At 42.2% G+C, this 21,586-nt stretch overlaps 2 protein-coding genes across 2 annotated transcripts in view; one reads left to right on the forward strand and one right to left on the reverse strand.

The window, feature by feature from the left end:
- Positions 1 to 21,586, reverse strand: part of IQCA1 (IQ motif containing with AAA domain 1) — a 229,572-nt gene that overhangs the window by 180,581 nt on the left and 27,405 nt on the right. The gene's annotated exons all lie outside the window — the stretch shown is intronic.
- Positions 6,818 to 7,598, forward strand: LOC114040260 (60S ribosomal protein L29-like). The gene is made up of 2 exons (XM_027858298.1): positions 6,818 to 7,324; positions 7,367 to 7,598. The coding sequence occupies exons 1-2, from the start codon at positions 6,818 to 6,820 to the stop codon at positions 7,574 to 7,576; spliced, it is 717 nt and encodes a 238-aa protein (XP_027714099.1). The 3' UTR covers positions 7,577 to 7,598.

Consider the following 21,586-nt stretch of genomic DNA (forward strand, 5'->3'; position numbering starts at 1 on the left):
ATCTGAAATGCTGAGAACAATTAGCATCCTTTCTCTTTTGAACACATGATGCCTTATTGCTCATTCTGAAATACTCAGAGGTATTCCCTCAGTCAGATCATTGCCTGCCCCAAGTATCCTTACTGTTCTGTTTTGACAGATGGGATGCCTAATGGTGAGGAGGTAATGGTTCTCCAATTGTTTCATTTTGAGGTGGGGAGGTGAAGAATGTATTTCTTGCTTTATTAACATGACCCATTTCATTATATTTCAGACTAATGCTCCTATGTTTTAAATACTGTGCTATATAAATACACAGAAGGCAGGAGCACGCTCCCCCCCAAAAAAAATTGGGGAAAGGGGGGTTGGGAAAAGGGCTAGAGATTAGGGTGTTATTTAGTCTTTCGCTTCCAGTGAAATCAAGATAAAACACGTTAGCTTTCTTTGTGATTCCCCAAGATAAACCCAGTACATGCTGTTATTCCTACTCTCTGTTCCTGCCAAAAGGTTTCCACTGTCGATGTTTTTCAGCCTGGAAATCTTTTGTGTGAAATTTCCTTCTTGGATTGTACTTTGAAAAGACTGATTACAGGTTTAGAAGATTCAGTGTTAAATGTTAACAGATGTCAGGATACTTTGCAGCTTAAAATTGGTTTCACGTGTATTTTGCAACAAAACACATCTTATTTTTCTTAATAGTGCGTTTTGTTAAGTAGGCAAAGTTTTCAAGATGCTTTGCTGAAGGAAAGCTTTCCATTCCGTCATTAGAAGTGACCCAAGGGACGACAAGGCAAAGGGCAGGTGGGAAGGGGCTGTGACCTGCACTGTGGGAGGGAACACTCACCTCATTTTCGTCACAGGGTCTCTGGAGTCTTTGAACGCATGAGATGTGACTCCAAAGTCATGGGGCTGATAATTTAACACACATACACACACAAATGCATTTGAATACTAGGCATAATGCTCCCTTCCGGGTCATCCACCTAGGTCAGGGCCAATGCCACTGCTCCAGATATGTTTGGGATGCATATTGGTAACTGCTCTCAGTGCCTGTGAGTTCTTCCCCAGCCTATCCTTCATTCTGATAAATCTCTGTCTTCTGAGGTTGGAATGGACTCCTGGAAATGGCCCCAAGTCCCTCAGGGGAAACTCTGGTGACTAAGATGGGTGAGCAAGCTGGGTAGCCACTGGATTGGGGGGAGGAAAAGAAGATCACTATAAAGGAATGCTTTTGATTTTCTTGTGTGCTTCATAAAATGGTTCTTAAGATGATTCCAAAAATGTCTTCAGAAGCATTGCATTGTTGAGATACACAAGTAAGATCCCCAGGGAGGTGACAAGAGACAGGATAGTGTAATGGATATAGAATGATGGAACAGAAGACCTGGGTTCTAATCCTGGTTCTTACACTTATTTGCTGTGTAACCCAGAGCAAGTCTCAACATTGCTAAGCCTCAGTTTTCTCAGCTGTAAAGTGAGGGTAACACTCACCCTATGGGGCTGTTGTTAGGATCAAACCAGTTGTATTCCGCTTTGCAGACCTTGAAGTCAGTTACTAATGCCACTGATTCTAGGAAGCATCAAACCAGTTGTATTCCACTTTGCAGACCTTGAAGTCAGTTACTAATGCCACTGATTCTAGGAAGGGAATGCCCCTTATTTTCACCTAGAAATTTGGGCAAGTTTATTTTTAAAAGTCCCGTCTCATCTCTCCAGTTTCACTGAAGCATCTCAAAGGAAGGGTTTCCCCTGCATTTCAGGTTTCAGTTTGACACTTCCAAACCCATCAGCATGCCCTCCCCTTTTAATAGATGCTCTTTCAGGCAAAATTTATTATAATACAAACACTGATCTCTTCAGTACAACATCTAAAGCAGATGATGGCCACGTCGACATGGTCAAAGGGATCCCCAGAAGGAAATCTATGACACTCATAAAACATCGTCTTACTTGATCTGCTCCATTGATGCTGCCAATGAAAATAATGACCACATGCATTTTAAAGAATGATTTATTCTGGCTGGAAGACTTCAGAATGCAAACATTTAAAGCACTATATCTAGGAAGTAAGACAAAGGTATAAGATGTTATTTGGTATGGAGTACAAGAGGGGTATGTTATGAAAAATGATGTCACATTATCTAGATTTCAAGGCATTCCCAAATATGTGCTCCTGGGCATCCAGCCAGACTTCTTCTTGTGAAGATACTAAAATATGATCTGACTGGCTGAGCCAAATGATTTAGGCATTAGCATAATGTAGCAAAAGGAAACAATCAGAAAGTATTGTTTCAAAATAATAAGAGAATACCTTAATCAGCAACATGCTAGTAAAAACATCAGATCTGGGAAAACTCTTGGATGTCAGGAAAGGTTTTGTTATGGTGAATGTGTCACTACAATCATGAGCCAGCTACCATTCGCTATGACCCAAACATGGTGATCGTCAGGATAAAATTCAGAAGGATTCTGATTAATTACAGGAGCAAGCCAGGGATCCAAATATACCTCAGTTCCTTCTATCAGAAGAAAAGTCAATTCTCTCTCCCTCCCTCCATATATACGTGTATAGGCAGACATTTATAGATACATATCTATAGATACGTATCTTTTTAGATATATAGAGAAATAGATACAGATAGACATACGAAGAGTAATTTCTACTAATAGGTTCATATACATATATATATGAACTGTGAGTAGAAGAGGTACACTTAAAAATGTGTGTACAATCGCTAACATTTATATAGCTCTAAAATCTGCCAAGTATTTTACATGTTATCTCATTTGTCCTCATAACAGTCATGTTAAACAGGTACTATTATAATTCCCATTTTACAGATGAAGAAATTGAGGCTGGGAGAGGTTGAATGACTTGCCCAGGGTCACACAGCTACTAGGTGTTTGAAGCAGGATTCAAACTCAGGTCTTCCTGACTCACATTGTACATATGATTAAATGATCACAGTTATTTTTATTCAGGTCAAGAAATATAAACTCACAAATGAAGTTTAAAATGTAAGCTTTGTGCTAGGTAACCATGTCTACTTGGCTATGAATCATGGAACACCACTAAGAAGAATCCAGATTACAAGTGGCTTATTACCGACAAATGTCTCCCTGCCAGAAGGCTAATAATGCTTCCAACTCCCTCATTCACATCATCTCATCAGATTCTGCCTGGGAACCCGGGCAAGAAGCTACCACGGACATCACTATCACCATCTTCTAAGTAAGGAAGGGGAGTCTTAGCAGTGAAATGAGATGCTCAGGGTCAAACAGCCAGCCAGCATTAAAGGCGGGATTCGTACCCAGAGCTCTCCTCTCTCCAGATCTAGAGCTCTCTTCATGATAGCACGTTGCTTTGACAGAAAGAAGACTTCCAGAATGTTGGGTGGATTCTCTGTGGAGCACTTAGAGGAGAACATGGACATAAATTGTGCTGAATGAGAAGGCAAGGAGAGGTTGCAATCTGTTCCAGGGAAGGGGGCATCCACCTTGGTGAGACTGTGAGTCTATTGGTACATGCATCCACCAGTTCAGACCATGACTTATTCTCAGCCTGTATGATTCTTGTCCATGTTCACTCATAAATTCTCCATAGAGGCACCACTCCATCAGTCAGTCAAGCGCAAGCATTTAAGTACCTACTATGTTCCAGGCATCATGCTAAGCACTGGGGGCATGAAGAAAGGCAAAAACACCATCCCTATTCATGAGGAGCTCAGTCCTTGGGGAATGAGGAGGCAGACAACACGCAAATAGATATGTCCAAACACATTTTATGTAAGATAAACTGGGGGGAGGCAGTCTCAGAGGGGAAAAAAATCAAACACTAAGATGAAGGGGGATTGGGAAAGACTTTTTGCAGGCAGTGGGATTTTAGTTGAGATTTGAAGAAAGCCAGGGAAGCCAGGAGGCAGAGGTGAGGAAGAAGACAATTCTCCGCATAGGGGACAGCCAGTGAAAATGGCCAGAAGTGGGAGAGGGAGGGTCTTATGTGAGAAATAAGACCCAGGTCACTGAATCAGAATACACAGGGGTAGGAAGGCCTAGGAAGGGTCCAGGTTATACACTTAGGTGTTTCTGCACATTGTGTGAGTACCAACGCAGCTCTGGGGCTGTCCATTTATGACTCACCATACTAGCTACATAACTGACATGCCTCCTTTGGTGATTATAAGTTTCCCGCAAAATGATAAATGTTGGAGAAGATGTGGGAAAATTGGAACACTAATGCATTGTTGGTGCAGTTGGGAAATGATCCAACCATTTTGGAGAGCAATTGGAACTATGCCCAAAGGGCTATCAAAATATGCATACCATTTGACCCAGCAAATAGCACTTCCAGGGCTGTATACCAAAGAGATCATACAAATGGGAAAAGGACCCATATGTACAAAAATATTTATAGCAGCTCTTTTTGTGGTGGTGAAGAATTGGAAATGGAGAGGATGTCCATCCATTGGGGAATAGCTGAACAAGTTGTGGTATATGAATATAATGGAATACTATTGTGCTATAAGAAATGATGAGCAGGCAGACTTCAGAAAAACCTAGAAAGACTTGTATGAACTGATGATGAGCAAAATGAGCAGAACCAAGAAAAAAATATAGTAACAGCCGTGTTGTATGATGACTAACATTAATAGACTTAGCCCTTCTCAGCAATGCAAGGATCTAAGACATCTCCAAAGATCTCATGATGGAAAATGTTATCCACGTACAAAGAAAGAACCATGGAGTTTGCATGCAGATTGAAGGATACTATTTGCTATATTTTTCTTCTGTTTTGTTTTGTTTTCTCTTTCTTGCGGTTCCTCCTGTTGGTTCTAATTCTTCCTTACAACATGACTAATGTGAAAATATGTGTAATAGGAATGTATATGTATAGCCTGTATCAAATTGCATGCCATCTTGGGGAAGGAGGCAGGGAGGGAGTGGGAGAAAAATTTAAAACTCAAAAGCTTATGGAAATGATTGTCGATAAGTCAAAATAAATTAATAACAAAAAATAAGTTTCCTGCTCATTACTCCTTCCTGATGTCACCTCTCATGCCTATGTCATTTTTGAAAATGGGCATAGCCTACCCACTCGCGCCATACTCAGAGGTTCTGATGTTCTGTAATTCATGACCATACAGCTCAAATGAAAAAATAAAGGTGTTAAAAAGAAGCATTTTGTGGCATTTGAAAGCATGACACTATTTCCCCAGAGCACTTGCTCTTTGACTTCTTTTCATCTCAAGCCCCACATTACTTTCCATTGGTAAGGCTAGACCAAGGCATATATATTTGAGGAGAAAGGGCATTAACAGCTCAGGGGGTTAAGGAAAGTTTTCAGGAAGAGGTGGTACCTGAAATGGATTGTCCAGTCAATCAATTAATCAATCAGCAAACATTTATTGAAAGTCTCCTATATACCAGGCACTGTTCTAGGCCTGGAGATAAAAATACAATAAAGGGGCAGTTAGGTGGTGCAGTAGATAGAGCACCGGCCCTGAAGTCAGGAAGACCTGAGTTCAAATCCGGCCTCAGACCAGATACTTGACATTTACTAGCTGTGTGACCCTGGGCAATTCACTTAACCCCAACTACCTAAAAATTAAAAAAAAAATAAAAATACAATAAATAAAACAATGCCTACTATCAATGTCCTGCATTCTATTAAAGATAAGTTGAAGGTGGTGCTTAGCCTGGATCTTAAATTTAGGAAGAAAGGTGTTCCAGGAGGTAGAGGTGAGGAGAACTGCTTTCCAGAAATAGGGTGGGTCAGTGCAAAGCCAAGGAGAGGAGAGATGGTGTGTCATATGTGAGGAATAGAGAGATCTGTTTAACTGGATCCCAGAGTGCACAAGCTCACCGAGGCTGGAAAGCCAGGTGGGGGCCTGGGTGCGAAGAGATTTGAAAGATAAAAATAGAAATCTACATTTTGTTCTAGAGGCAAAATGGAACCACTGGACATTACTGAGTAGGGCAGTCACAGGATCAGATGCGTACTTGAGGAGATCACTTTGGCAGCAGTGTGGAAAAAGGTCAAGAGTAGGGAGAGGCTTGAGGCAGGAAGATCGACTACGAAACTTTCAATAAACTAGGTGAGGCTTTCTTATGCTTCTTCCCATTAATTCTAATTCTTCTTTACATCATGACTAATGGTAAAATATGCTTAATATGAATGTATAAGTAGAGCCTATACCAGACTGCATGGCATCTTGGGGAGAGGGAGGGAGAGGAAGGGGGAGAAAATTTAACACTCAAAATCTTATGGAAGTGAGTGTTGAAAACTAAAAATAAATTAATAAATTACAAAAAAGAGAAAAAAAAATAAACTAGATGAGAAAGGATGAGTATGAACCAAGGTGGTGGCTGTGTGAGTAGACAAAAGAGGGTCAGATATGAAAGATGCTAAAGACATAGAGATGAAATGATGTAGCAGCTGAATGAACATGACATCAGGAAAAGTTAGAAATCCAGGATAACTTTGGAGTTACAAACTTTGGAAGACTGGAAGGATCGAGATGTCTTTGATGGAAATAAGGAAGGTTGGAAGAAGGGTGGCTTGGAGGGGAAAGAGGGAGTTGAGCTTAGGATATTTTTTGCTTGAGATATCTCTGGGACATCAGGTTTGAAATTTCCTATAGGCAATTGGTGATGTGTAACTAAAGATCCACAGAGAGATTGGGCTCTCTGAATCATCAACAGAGAGATAATTATTAAACCCGTAGTAATTTCTGGGGTCACTGAGAGTACAGAGAGAGAAGAGGAAGTGGCTTTCTCTCTCTTGCTTTAGCCTCTTCCAGTCAGTGGAGTGCCTGTTAGCACAGGCTGCAATGTAAAGATGGCTAAGTCTAAGAACCATACCACCCATAACCAATCACAAAAATGGCACAGAAATGGCATCAAGAAATCTAGGTCACAGAGATATGAGTCTATCAAAGGGGTTGACCCCAAGTTTCTGAGAAACATGTGCTTTGCCAAGAAACACAACAAGAAGGGGCTGAAGAAGATGCAGGCCAATAACGCCAAAGCCATCAAAGCACGAGCAGAGGCCATCAAGGCCCTGAGCACCAAGGCCTCCAAGACCAAACTCCTCAGGCCCAAGATCCCCAAGGCCAGTGCCCAGAGTGCTGGACATAAGATGGTCACCAAGCGTCCAGGCCCTAGAGTTGGCATCAAATGGCCAGGCCTCAGGATCATGAAGCCTGACTCTACTGTTGCCAGGACCACTGACCCCAAGGCTGCCAAATCCACTGGCCCCCAGGCTGCCAAGTCTGCTGCCAAGGTCAGTAAGTCTGATCCCAAGGCTACCAAATCTGGCCCTAAACCCAGCAAATCTGACGCCAAGGTCGCCAGGTCCAATTCCAAGGCTGCCAAGTCTAATCCCAAGGCAGCCAAATCTGATTCTAAGGCCACAAAGTCCAGTGATTCCAAGGCTGCTGAGCCGGCTGAGTCTAAACCCAAAGATGCTGGGGCTAAAGCTGCTAGTTCCAAGCCTTCAAAATGGATGCTTCAGGACAGAAGGACTTATTTAAACCCTAAACTACCGTTTTTTCCCAGTCAGGGTATGATTATTCTATTCACTATTTTGTACAAATAAAGAAAATGGTGAGTCATAAAAAAAGAAGAGGAAATGGTCTAGAGCAGAGATTTGGAGAATACCCAGAGTTAGGGGGCATGATATGAATGATGAGCCATCAAGGGAAACAGCAGGAGCAATCAGATAGGTGGATGATGAGCAAGGAGAGAATCACATCATGAAAACCCAGAGAGGAGAGAGTGTCCAGAAGGTGATCGAGAATGTCAAATGCACGTTGGTGGAGTTGTGAACTGATCCAGCCGTTCTGGAGAGTAATTTGGAACTATGCCCAAGGGGCTCTAAAACTATGCATACCTTTTGATCCAGCAATACCACTACTAGGTCTGTAACCCAAAGAGATTATAAAAAAGGGAAAAGGACGCACATGTACAAAATATTTATGGCAGCTCTTTTTGTGGTGGCAAAGAATTGGAAATGGAGGGGATTCCCATCAATTGGGGAATGGCTGAACAAGTTGTGGTATATGAATGTAGTGGAATACTACTGTGCTATAAGAAATGATGAGCAGTCAGACTTCAGAAAAACCTGGAAAGACTTATAGGAACTGATGCTAAGAGAAGTGAGCAGAATCAGGAGAACATTGTACACAGTAACAGCAACATTGTGCAATGACTGATTTTGATTGACTTAGCTTTTCTCAGCAACACCATGATCTAAGACAATTCCAAAAGACTTATGATGGAAAAGGTTATCCATATCCAGAGGAAGAATGATGGAGTCTGAATGCAGATTGAAACATACTATTTTCTCTTTTTTTCCTTTCTCACGGTTTTTCCTTTTTGTTCTGATTCTTTCTCAACATGACTAAAGTGGAAATATGTTTAATATGATTGTGCATGTATAGCCTATATGAGATTGCTTGCCATCTTGGGAAGGAGGGTAGGAGGGAGAAAAGAAATTTGGAACTCAAAATCTTAAAAAACTGAATGTTGAAAACTATCTTTACATGTAATTGGAAGAAATAAAATACTATTAACTGGAAAAAGTGTCAAATGCAACAGATAGGCTGGGATAAGGAATGCTCCTTATATTTGGGTATTAAAAGATCAATGGCAACTTTAGAGAGAACAGTTTCAGTTGAGTGATGGAGTCGGATGTCATACTGCCAAGGACGAAGGAAATGAGTGAAAGGAAGAGAAGCGGAGGCAGTGAATGCAGTTAGCTTTTTTCCCAAGTACACTCTAAAAAGAGAAGAGAGATATAGGATGATAACTTGGGACAATAGAATCTGGTAAAAGTTTGCAAAGGATGGGGAACACTTGGATATGATTGAAGACAGTAGGGAAGGAGCAGTAGAGAGGGAGAGGTTGAAGATTCATGTGAGAGGGGATCAACTGAGAGCATAATCTGTTGGAAAAGACAGGAGGGGGGATCAAGTGCATGTGGAGAGGGGTTGGTCTTGGTAAGGAAAAGGGTTTTGACCTCTTTGTCAGAGACTGAGAGAAAGGAAAAAAGAGTAGGGGATGATGTCAACAGGTTCTGAGATGAAGAGAAGGGGGAAAGAGGGAACTCATGTTCCACAATTTCTATTTTCTCAATAAAGAGGAAAAATCATTAATTGAGAAAAATGGGGAGGGAGAGGGTTGAGGGGTGAGAGGTTTGAATAGAGAAGAGAAGGTTCAAAACAGCTTCTAGAAGGAGTGAGATGGGCCACCAATTACGAAGGAAAAAAAGGACTGCCTTACTGCAGTGAGGGCCCAGGTGAATTTGTAATGTATCCAGTCAGCAGGGTTCTATGACCTTGTCCAATTCCATTCAGGAGTACATGAATAGGGGTGGAAGAGGTTGATGAGGGAATGATCTGGGTATGATATTTGGCAAATGATGATAATCAATAGAACAGTATACAAGGGATTTGAGAACAAAAAAATTTAGCAGAGAGCTAAACTGCCTAACTACAGGGTCAGGATTAAGAAGGGAGGAAAGTGAAGTCAGACAAGGGTTAACGGTATTAGAAAATACTGGAGAGGGCACAGAGGGATTGGAGATCATGATGACAGCAAAGCATGGGTTTGGGAGAGATGAGGAAGAGAAAGAGGTGCATTGATAGGAGATGATGGTCAAATGGGTGTCAGAGTTTGGTTCTAGGGTGTGGTCATCCCAAAGAATGGCTGCGGCGGAATAGGATAGGTCATGGAATTTAAGGAAACTGAGGAATTGGGAGGTTAGGGAGCTAGAAGGAGCATCAATGGTGCATTTAAAATCCCCTAATTAAAGGGTAAGAATCAGGCAGGAGAGGAAGACAGTGAGGCAGGGGCACGTACTGTAATCATTTCATCCACTTGGTTTTCCTCCAATGGATTATTGGACAAAACATGTTTGAGTGGTTATGAAATTCATCAAAGACCTATGAAATTCTGGGGCTTGTTACATTCTGTCAATGTCATCCAAAAACAAGATCATTCTAGGGAATCCCTCTTCTCTCTGGACTCTGTTCAAGGCATCTTCTGCGACTGTGGTGAACACCTTTGACTAAAACATGTGCCCTTTTTTATGTCTTTATTGATATCACTAATTAGAGGTTTGTGGAAGAGCTATGTCTCCATGACTGCATTTACCAAAGAATATTTCATGATATCAAAATAGATATGAGAGATTCCTTGTTGGAGATTTGCTTTTATGGGTATATTTTGCTCTATTGAGGCTAACCCAAGGGGAAAAAAAAACTCTTTTACAAGATGGGGATTCAGGATGAGGAAATGAACAAAGGAACATTTAGTTAGCGAGTACTTACTACATACCAAACACTCTGCTAAGCACTGACACAAATACAAAAGTGGATACAGTCCCTTCTCTCCAGAAGCTGACCTTCTAACAGGAAAGAAACACTTTGAGGGGATATGCTGGTCAGGGAGAGGGCACTTTGATTTGGAATGTCTCAGGGATGGTGAATGGAGCCACAGGGAGTGGATCGACATACCCTTTCCAGTGGGAGTAGCAGTATTGATTTTTATTATTCATCTAGAGGTGGAAAGCAGTAAGGGATAAGAGGACACAGAGCTATCCATATGGGGGTAGTGTGGTTGGTGAGAAGATGCCAGAGTTAACTGAAGTACTGCTTGTGTTGTCTGGCATGGTGGGTCACATGAGGCCCTCGCCAATCAGGACTGGCCTATACTCAAAGATTTAAAACCCTTGTTTTTGAGTGACCGCACATTTAAATTAGGTTTTACTAAATTAAGCATAAAAGATGCATTTTTACACTTGAAAAAAACAAGAGAAGAACAAAGAGGTAATGCTTCCTCCCCCTTTATTTGATTCTTTTAGGATACTTAGGCCATTGGGAAGGAAGAGACAAGGTCCTGCTTGAAGGGTTAGACCACAGCCACAAGAAAGTCTCAGTATATTTATGAATGACTTAGATCAAAGGGAAGCCTGGAAATAAGAGGGGTGGGAGAAGCAGATCAAGGTTTCAGTGAAATGATAGATACTTTTATGGTCAGATTTATTTTATTTTTAAAGTTGAACAGGTCTTAGACACCATGATTTATTTGTGATTAAGAAAAACACATGCAGTAAAGGCACATGGCCTTGGCTGTCAAGGAAAGCATGCATTTCTAAAGCTCTGGGACATAGGTTTTCATACTTTGCCCAAAGAAAATAAAGAGGGGGCGGAACCAAGATGGCGGAAGGAAAGCAGTGACTGTCTTGAGCTCTCTCCCAAAGCCCTCCAAATACCTAAAAAAATGGCTCTAAACAAATTCTAAAGCAGCAGAACCCACAAAAAGACAGAGTGAAACAAATTTCCAGCCATAGACAGCATGAATGGTTGATTGGAAAGGTATATTGTGCGGGCGGGAAGAGGAGCATAGTTTGGTGTGGGTGCGCAGGCTGCAGCAACTCTGGAGCAGGCCTCAGAGGACTGAATCACGGGCAGCTGTGGTGGTTTCCAGACTTCTCAACCCAGGAATGCCAAAGACAACATGGAAGGTCAGTGGGAAAAGTCTGTGACTGCGGTGAGAGAGGAGCTAGGTCTCAGCCGCAAGTCTCGAGCTCATCCCGGGCCGTGGCTGTTTCCTGAGCTTCTGGCCCACAGACTGAGGGGGAATCCAGTGGCTGATCAGAGGGGGATTGCAAGGATCTCTTTGCCAATGCTGAGGCAGGAATCTCTTGCTTTACCAGTGCTTGGATCTGGGTCACAGTTCTGAGGGGCGGTCCTGGGGCAAGGAGGAACACTGGTGTGGTGAAGTTTGTTGTGGCTGTGGAGAGGAAACACCTCGCCCCTTATCATACCACCTTGGAAGAACTGAAAATTTACAGGTCCCTAGAAGTACCTCTGAAAACAGCTGTACAAACCCCCGAAGCTTGGGACAGTACACTCTTCACATTGGAAACAGACTTTTACCTTAACAAAGAGTTTAAAACTCAAATAATTGGCCAGGATCATGAGTAAGCAGCACAAAAAGAGTCAGCTACTATTACTTTGGTGACAAAGAAGATCAAAACATACAACCAGAAGAAGACAACAAAGCCAAAGCTCCTACATCCAAAGCCTCCAAGAAAAATATAAATCAGTCCCAGGCCTTGGAAGAGCTCAAAAGAGATTTTGAGAAGCAAGTAAGAGAAGTAGAGGAAAAGCTGAGAGTGATGCAAGAAAATCATGAAAAACAAGTCAACAGCTTGCTAAAGGAGACCCAAAAAAATACTGAAGAAAATAACACCTTAAAAAGTAGACTAACCCAAATGGCAAAAGAGGTCCAAAAAGCCAATGAGGAGAAGAATGCCCTCAAAAGCAAAATTGGCCAAATGGAAAAGGAAGTCCAAAAGATTACTGAAGAAAATACTTCCTTAAAAATTAGAATAGAGCAATTGGAAGCTAGTGACTTTATGAGAAATCAAGACACTGTAAAACAAATCCAAAAGAATGAAAAATTAGAAAACAATGTGAAATATCTTATTGGAAAAAGAACTGACCTGGAAAATAGATCCAGGAGAGAGAATTTAAAAATTATTGGACTATCTGAAAGCCATGATCAAAAAAAGATCCTAGACATCATCTTTCAAGAAATTATCAAGGAAAGCTGCCCTGATATTTTAGAACCAGAGGGCAAAATAGAAATTGAAAGAATCCACCGATCTCCTCCTGAAAGAGATCCCCAAAGGAAAACTCCTAGGAATATTGTAGCCAAATTCCAGAGTTCCCAGGTCAAGGAGAAAATATTACAAGCAGCCAGAAAGAAACAATTCAAGTATTGTGGAAACACAATCAGGATAACATGAGATTTAGCTGCTTCTACATTAAGGGACTGCAGGGCATGGAAGATAATATTCCGGAGAGCAAAGCAGATAGGATTACAACCAAGAATCACCTACCAAGCAAAACTGAGTATAATCCTGCGGGGGAAAAAATGGTCATTCAGTGAAATAGAGGACTTTCAAGAATTCTTGATGAAAAGACCAGAGTTGAATAGAAAATTTTATTTTCAAATACAAGACTCTAGTGGAACATGAAGAGGTAAACAGGAAAGAGAAAATCATAAGAGACTTATTAAGATTGAAGTGCTTACATTCCTGCATGGAAAGATGATATTTGTAACTCATGAGACTTCTGTCAGTATTAGGGTAGTTGGAGGGGAAAAAATTATATGTACATATATATAGATGTAGATAGATAGAGGGCACAGGGTGAGTTGAAAATGAAGGGGTCATATCTGGAGAATAAAATTAAGGGGTGAGAGAGGAATATACTAGGAGAAGGAGAAAGGGAGAAGTACAATGGGGTAAATTATCCCACAAAAAAAAAAACAAAAACAAAACAAAACCGAAAAGAAAAGGCTCTTACAGTGGAGGGGAAACAGGGGAAGGTGAGAGGGAATGAGTGAATCTTATTCTCATAGGATTGGACTTAAGGAGGGAATAACATACACACTCAATTGGGTGTGGAAATCTGTCTTACCCTACAGGAAAATGGGGGGTGGGGAAGGGGACAAAAGAGTAGGGGAATGATAGAGAGGAGGGCAGATTGGGAAAGGGGGTACTCAGAAGCAAATACTTCTGAGGAGGGACAGGGTCAAAAGAAAGAATAGAATAAATGGGTGGGTGGGATAGGATTAAGGGAAATAGAGTTAGTTTTTCACAGCATGTCTACTATGGAAGTGTTTTGCCTAACTGCACTTATATAACCTATATTTAGTTGCTTGCCTTTTCAATGAGGGTGGGTGGGGAGGGAGGAAGGGAGAAAATTTGGAACCAAAAGTTTTAAAAACACATGTTTAAAAAAATGTTTTCACATGCAACTGGGAAATAAGAAATACCGGAAATGGGGTACAGAAATCCATCCTGCCCTACAGGAAAATTGAAGGGGAAGGGGATAAGAGAAGGGGGGGAGAGATAGAAGGGAAGGCAGACTAGGGGAAGGGTATTTAGAATGCATGCCATCTTGGGGTAGGGGGAGGGGCGAGATGGGGTGGAAATTTGGAACTCAAAATCTTGTGGGAGTAAATGTTGAAAACAAAAAAAATAAATAAAAATAAAAATTACCATAAAAAAAAGAAAAAAAGAAAAAAAGAAAATAAAGAGATTCTCCAGGAAACAAATGCCAGTGCTTCAGTTGTGTGCTGACAGCTGAGTTAACCAGGGTAGGCACTAACTAGCAACACTGTGGTCATTCTTGGATTCTCCTAACCATCATAGAATTGGAAACATTCAGAAAATAAAATATGATTGAGTTTTTAATTCAGAATGAAACTGCTGTGCAAAATAAACATGATGGAATTCTATGGACTTTTATGCAAGTCTCCCCCAAAAAGGTGGGGTCAAAAGGATATTTTGCCATTCTCAACAACGATGGTGGAAGAGGCCTTCCAGTTGACATAAGTCCTGGAATACTGGGAAAGCAAATTTACCATGTTTATGCACAAAGATCTATTTGTGGAGGGCTGGCATGACTGGGCATGAAAGGGACATGACCTGGGGCACTCTGCATATAAATCAAGGCACATAGCTGTCTGGCCCATTTGTTTTCCTTAGAGGTCAGAAAGAAAGGCATGGGGCATTTGAAAGTGAAAGAAAATAATAAAAGTAAAATAGAGGAAGAAAAAACCTAGAGTCAGGGCTCTGTTTCCTACAAAAAGCACCAAATGGGCGGCCAGGGCTCTTCTCTATATTTTTCCTACTTCAAGAACCGCCCCTCCCCAAGACAAGATATGAGTTTTAACTGTTTGATACAAACAGAAATCACTTGCATCTTCATTTTTCCTTAGAAAAGAACATCCTTTCAATATATGTTTAGCTCTGATGATCACTATTGCTATTATTCTGAATGAGACAGAAATGCATAAGGTATACCTAAAACAGCCCACATATTAGCAGATGCCAGCCATGAGAAAAATGATGAGAAAATTCATTTATTTTCTCTCTATTTAGATATCTATTTCAAGGGATAAATGATATTTTTAGTCATGTTTTATGCCTTGATGCTCCCAATTGAACTGCTAGGTGAATTGGGCTCCCTAGGGGGAAATGAAACCCTGTGAAATTCACCCCCACACTGGCATAATATACAAAACAACTGCATTCAACTCAACAGGAACTGATTGGCCTCTCACTATGTCTTCAGACTTCTAGGCCTGGAGAAATACAAGAGCAGGAGATTATAACTTTATTGGTGAGACACTCTCTCTCTCTCTCTCTCTCTCTCTCTCTCTCTCTCACACACACACACACACACACACACACACACACATAGTAATTTTTTTAAAGCATAATAATACAAGAGAAAACAGAAGGGAGAGGCAGAAGAAGTAACACAGACACTAACTGGTAAAGAAAGGGAGGGAATCCATGTCAAGTGAGGCCAGCAGCCTGCATCCCCTGAGCTCCCTATGCCACAGTGGTCCTTCCTTCTGAAGCGGCACCGGGGAGATCTCATAGAGCAGAATATGGTTCCCTTCAACGACTGGGCAGAGCCCATCAACAACCTCTTCACAGAGTTATCAGTCATGAGAACTTCTTTATACTTTTGGCCAGACCCTCAGCCTTCCACACATCTAATACTTTGGAAGGTCATCATGGCTTTTTCATAAAGCTACCTTTTAAAGAAAGACTAGTACTCTAGAACTTACTAAACAAATCCATATTAAGCCTAGTGACCAACATTTACTAAGCACTTGATAAATATTTTTTCATTCAGTCATTCTTATTCTATCCTCATTTCATTTCAAATCCTGCCTCTGATGTCTACCAACTGTGTGACCCTTGGCAAGTCACCTAGCTGCTCTCATCCTCAGTTTTCCCATCTGTAAAATGGGGATGATAACAGAACCTACCAAAGAGCTCTGAGGACTAAATGAGATGACATATTTAATGGACATTGAAAATCTTTAAGTGTCTTATAAATACTAGTTATTATTCCTATCCATAACTCTGACAGTTTTATACAGAGGCAGCTAGGTGGCACTGTGGTTAGACTGCTGGGCCTGGCATCAGGAAGACCTGTCTTGAGTTCAAATCCAGCTTCAGACACTTACTAGCTGTGTGACCCTGGGCAAGTCCTTAACCTATGTTTTCCTCAGTTTCCTCATGTGTAAAATGGGGATAATAATAGCACCTACCTCCGAGGTTGTTGTGAGGATCAAATGAGATCATAATGGTAAAGAGCTTAGCATAGTAGGTGCTACACGAATAATATCTATTATTATTTTATCTATTTTAAGGATTTTTTGTTAAGTCATTGTTTTTCCTGACTTAAAAGTGAGTATATAACAATAATAACTCACATTTACATAGCACTTTAAAGTATAAAGTACAAGGCACTTTATGAATATTATCTCATTTATTCTTCACAACCACCCTAGGAGGGAGGTGCTATTATTGACCCCATTTTACAGATGGGGAAACTGAGTCAGGCAAAGGTTAAGTGATTTACCCAGGGTCCAGTGTCTGCAGCCAGATTTTCACTCACGTCTTTCTGATTCCAATATATAAGGATATTAGATATATATATATATTTAAAAATCTTTTTGTTTTCAGTTGCTTTTTAGTCATGTCCAACTCATCCTGACCCTATTGGGGTTTTCTTGGCAAAGACATTAAAGTGGTTTGCCATTTCCTTCTCCAGCACATTTTACAGAAGAGGAAACAGGGTTAAGTGCCTTGCCCAGAGTCACACAGCTAGTAAGTGTCTGAGGCCAGATTTGAACTCAGGGAGATGAGTCTTCCCAACTCCAGGCCCAGCACCCCATGCACTATGCTGCCACCTATTTTTTGGGAGAGGGTAGTTTTCTTAAAAATTTTTCCAGTTCTCAATATGCACTTTTTTAAAAAAACAATCTATCAGTCAGTCACCAAGCATTTATTATTATTTATTACTGTGTGCCAGGCCTAGTGCTAAGCCCTCAGGGCACAAAGAAGGGCGATAGTAACCCTTGACTTCAAAGAGCTCATCATATTCTAATGGGCAAGACAACATGCAAACATTTGTATGTACAAGATATGTACAGGGTAGATGGACGGCAATCTCAGAGGGAAGGCAGAAACAACTGGGTAGAGGGGGAGGCTGGAAACACACCCCTGAAGAAGGTGGGATTTGAGCAGAGCCTCGAAGTAAGGATGGCATTACAGGCAGGAGGCACGGCCAGTGCCACGGCAGAGAGATGGGAAATGCAGGGAGGTCAGCATTGCCGTGATGATACACAGCGCTCCATTTGTGTAGACACGCTATGGTTCTAAGTCTGTGCCTTTTCTGATGTCTAGGTCTGGTACCATTTGGTCTACAATTAATTAATTTGGCCACAGCCTGCCTTTGACCTCTCATGGGTTCCCTCCTGGACATCTCACCACACTGCCCATAGCCCATCCACCACCTTCGTTTCTACCCCTCATTTCCCATAGGCTTCAGCACCTTGGACAGCTCCAGAACTCAAGCTTTTACCTTAGCTTGTGGGGGCCTGGCGTTTGCCTGTACTCCCCCAGTTCCCTTTTAGGTGCGGTCTTGCCCCATTAGAATGTAAGCTCCTTGAGGGCAGGACCCCCCTTGGGTCTTGCTTGCTGGCATTTGTATCCCCAGCATTTAGCAAGTGTCTGGCACATAGTAAGCACTCACTAAATGCTTTACCTATTTACCTGTTACAATTGATGGTTCCTATTCGAGCATCCAATAATAAATGTGGATTTTTTTCCCCTAACAGCACCTTATCTTCTTCCTCTGTCACTTGACCACCTATGTGAGCTTGGGTGAGTCACAGTCTCTCTGGGCCTCAGTTTCCTGATTTATAAAATGGTGGGTTGGGCTATGATCTCTGATCCTGCGACTGACCACACTCCAGGGCCATATCTCTGCCCAGCCACAGACCTCTATCTCTCAGGACCTCTCTATCCACCCTCCACTTCCTTTACAATCCAAACACTGGCCCAGTCACCATTCCTCAAACAGGAGGTTCCACAGCCTGTCCCCACGTGTTTGTACCGACGGTCACCTCTGCGTGGAATGCCCTGCCCCTTCCCCACAGTCCCATAATCCCCAGCTTCCTGCAGCGGGCATGAGGAAGTCCACCCACTGAAGGAGGCCTTTTCCAGATCTCCCAGCTCCTAGCGCCTTCCCCTCTCAGATTACTTCCAGTTTACCTTGTCCGTATCTTGTGGGTGTGGGGTGTGTTTAGGGAAGATTAGCACCTCTGGCGTGAGGGCTGCTGAGCCCTTTCCAGGGCTGCTCGTCCACCTTTGGTGCCTATCTGGTCCATCCAACTCTCTCCTGCGGCTCCAAGAAAGTGTAGCATGTGCAGTAGCCACACCCTGGTAAACCTTTGTGGCAGACGTGCTAAACCAGGTTGAGGGTAACTGAGGGATCTCAAGACCTTCGATGAGTTGGGGGGCATGGAATGGGTGGATGAGAACAGTTTGTTCCAATGGCCATGAAGGCAGCTGAAGCAGGTTCTGTGGAGGGCTTAGAGTTTGCTCAGACATCACAGACGCGAAGGTCATCCACTGCATCCTGGGCTATCACCAGTTGTCTTAACTCTGTCCTGCCACTGAACTGTGATAATTCTGGAAGAGACAGTGAGGCCAATGACTTCATGCAACTCTGCCTCGCTTAAATCCAATCTACATGCGAGGAAAAAGACATGAGCCATGCCACTTTACCATTTTACCTATCTCAAAGTCCTGTGGCAACAGGCAAGTGATGAATCAGCAAGGGTAGATCCACTGGGAGCTGTCGTCACAACACAGGTGGTCCAGGCCATAGGGTCACGTTCTTAATGGAAGTAGCAGTAAGATTCAGCAACCCCCTGGGTGTCTGAGGAGCCTTTTAAGGACTGCACTGCTCACCTCACAGTGTGAGGAAGGGGCTAGAAAAGGTGCCCGAAAAATTGTCTGCTTACCCAACTCTGGCCTGTTTACTATGGCAAGTGGGGATCCCATATGGTTAAAACACAAAAAATTTACAAAACTCCTGCAAAGATGATTCCACTCACCATTGGTATATGGAATGTGTGCATGCTTATGGATAGCACAAAATCCAGCAGACCTGAAAAATGAGCAGCTCTTGGTTGGAGAGAACACAGCAGGTTTCACAGCCAAATAGCAGACCTGAGTGAAACAAGGCTGGTAAATGAAGGCCAAAATCTAGATATATTTTTTTCTTGAGTGGTCACAGTGAAGTGGAGGGCCATGAGGCTGGCATAGGTTTTGCAATCAAAACTAATTTAGTCAACAAGCAATTGCTACTTGCAGGAAAATGTCATGTCATCATCACCAGTGCTTATGCTCCCACCATAAAGAACCCTGATGAGGTCAAAGGAAAATGTTATGAAGACCTGAAGACCCTTATCATCAATATGCCAAAAGAGGACAAGCTTCTAATTCTGGGTGACTTTAATGCCAGAGGAGGCTCAGACTAGCAGATTTGGCAGGGAGTTCTTGGGAGGAATGGAGTTGGAAACAACAACAGCTGTGGTCACTTACTACTGAAGACTTGTGCATCTCGTGGCCTTCTCATCACCAACACGTTCTTCTGTTTAACTAAACTCAACAAAACTTCATGGATGCACCCTCGCAGCAAACATTGGCATTTAATAGACTGTGATTGCAAGGAGAAGAGACAGACAGGATGTGAGAGTGACGAAGGCAATGTGTGGTGCAGAAGGCTAGACTGATCATGGACTTATCCTTTCTAAGCTAAATATTCCCATTCAACAAAAGCAGCGGCCCCAAGGCAAGACAACTACCAGAAGACTTGATGTCAACTGATTATAGTCCTTCTCCAAGGAAGAACAGTTTATTGCTAACTTGGAGGAAAAACTGAGACAACACACAGTTGGCAGGAGCAGAAAAGGAGTGGGCAGCTTTCAGAGATTTGGTGTACAGCACCACATTTACGCGTAGAGGCCAGAAGACTCACAAATATCAAAACTGGTTTGATGAAAATGATGATGAAATTCAGAAGCTGCAAAAAGAAAAGTGAGAACTCTGTAGGGTTTACCAGAAGGATCATTCATCTGTCTCTAAGAAGGCAGCCTTTAATTCTATCAAAAGTGAAATACAGGCAAAGCTTAGAGAGATCCAGGACACTTGGCTCAATAAGAAGGCAGATGAAATTCAGTTTTATGCTGATAGTAACAATTTAAAACACTTTTATGACACCCTGAAGGCTATTTATGGGAGAATGACCTATGGTGCTTCTCAACTACTCAGTCCTGATGGAGTCACATTGATTAGTGTTAAGGATATGACACTGGAGAGAGAGGAGGAACACTTCCATAGTGTTCTCAACAGACAGCCATCAATCAATGCTGAATTCATTGACCATATACCTCAGGTTGCAGTCAATCTCTCTCTAGCTGAAGTTCTAACTGACTAAGAGATTTTGAATGCCATGTGGCCCCTCTCACGTGGTAAAGTGACTGGGGCTGATTCTATTCCAGATGAGACTTACAAGGCAGGGGGTCCACCACTCATTCAAAAACTAATAGACATTTTCTGAGTCATATGGCAAGAGGAGGTTAGCCCCCAGGAGTTCAAGGATGTCTCCATTGTCCACCTCAATAAAGATAAAGAAAACAGATTGCCCTATGACAATCACAGGGGGTTCTCTCTCTTAGTCACTGCTGTCAGATTCTTGCCAGAGTCCTCCTTAATAGGCTGATCCTTCACCTGGAAGATGGTCATCTAACTGAGAGCCAGTGTGGCTTCAGAAAGGTCCAGGGAACAGTCGATGTGGTGTTTATTGCCTGATAACTCCAGGAGAAATGCGAAGATCAGAACAGAGGTCTGAACACAGTGTTCATTGATTTGATCAAGGTCTTTGATACTGTCAGTTGTGAAAATTATGGAAAATTATGTCAAAATCTGGTTGCCTGGAAAAGTTCATCAGTATTGTACTCCAGTTCTACGATGGCATGCGTGCCCGGGTCCTGGATAATGGACAAAGTTCTCACGCTTTCCCAGTCACCAGAGGAGTGAAGAGAGCTTTGTGCTTGCACCCATGCTTTTTAGTATGATGGTTTAAGCAATTTTGTCAAAAAGGATGAACACGGCATCAAGGATAGCTTCTGCACTCATGGTACATTATTTAACTTGAAAAGGCTACAAGCCAAGACTAAAGTGGAGGGAGATCTGGTGCATAATTTTTTGTTTGCAGATGACTGTGCACTCAATGCAACCTCTCAGGCTGAGATCTGACAGAATATGGATGAATTCTATGCCACTTATGCTAATTAGGGCCTAACAATTAACACCTAGAAAACATAAGTGCTCCACCAGCCAGAACCACACCACCCACATGTGGAACCATCGGTTACTGCTAATGGAGAAGTTTTGCGTGCTGTGGGTAAGCTCACTCACCTTGGTAGTGCACTTTTCAGGGCTGTATACACAGATGATGAGTTTGACACACACTTTCAGAGCTAGCTCAGGGTCTGGGAGACTCCAAAGAAAAATGTGGGAGAGAAGGGATATTTGACTGACTACCAAGCTGAAGGTCTACAGAGCCATTATACTGAACTCATTGTTGGATGCCTGTGAAACCTGGACACGATACTAGCGCCATGCCGAGGAACTGAATTGCTTCCATTT

Source organism: Vombatus ursinus, unplaced genomic scaffold (genome assembly GCF_900497805.2).
Source record: "Vombatus ursinus unplaced genomic scaffold, bare-nosed wombat genome assembly UNPS02012901.1, whole genome shotgun sequence".
Classification (NCBI taxonomy): Eukaryota; Metazoa; Chordata; class Mammalia; order Diprotodontia; family Vombatidae; genus Vombatus; species Vombatus ursinus.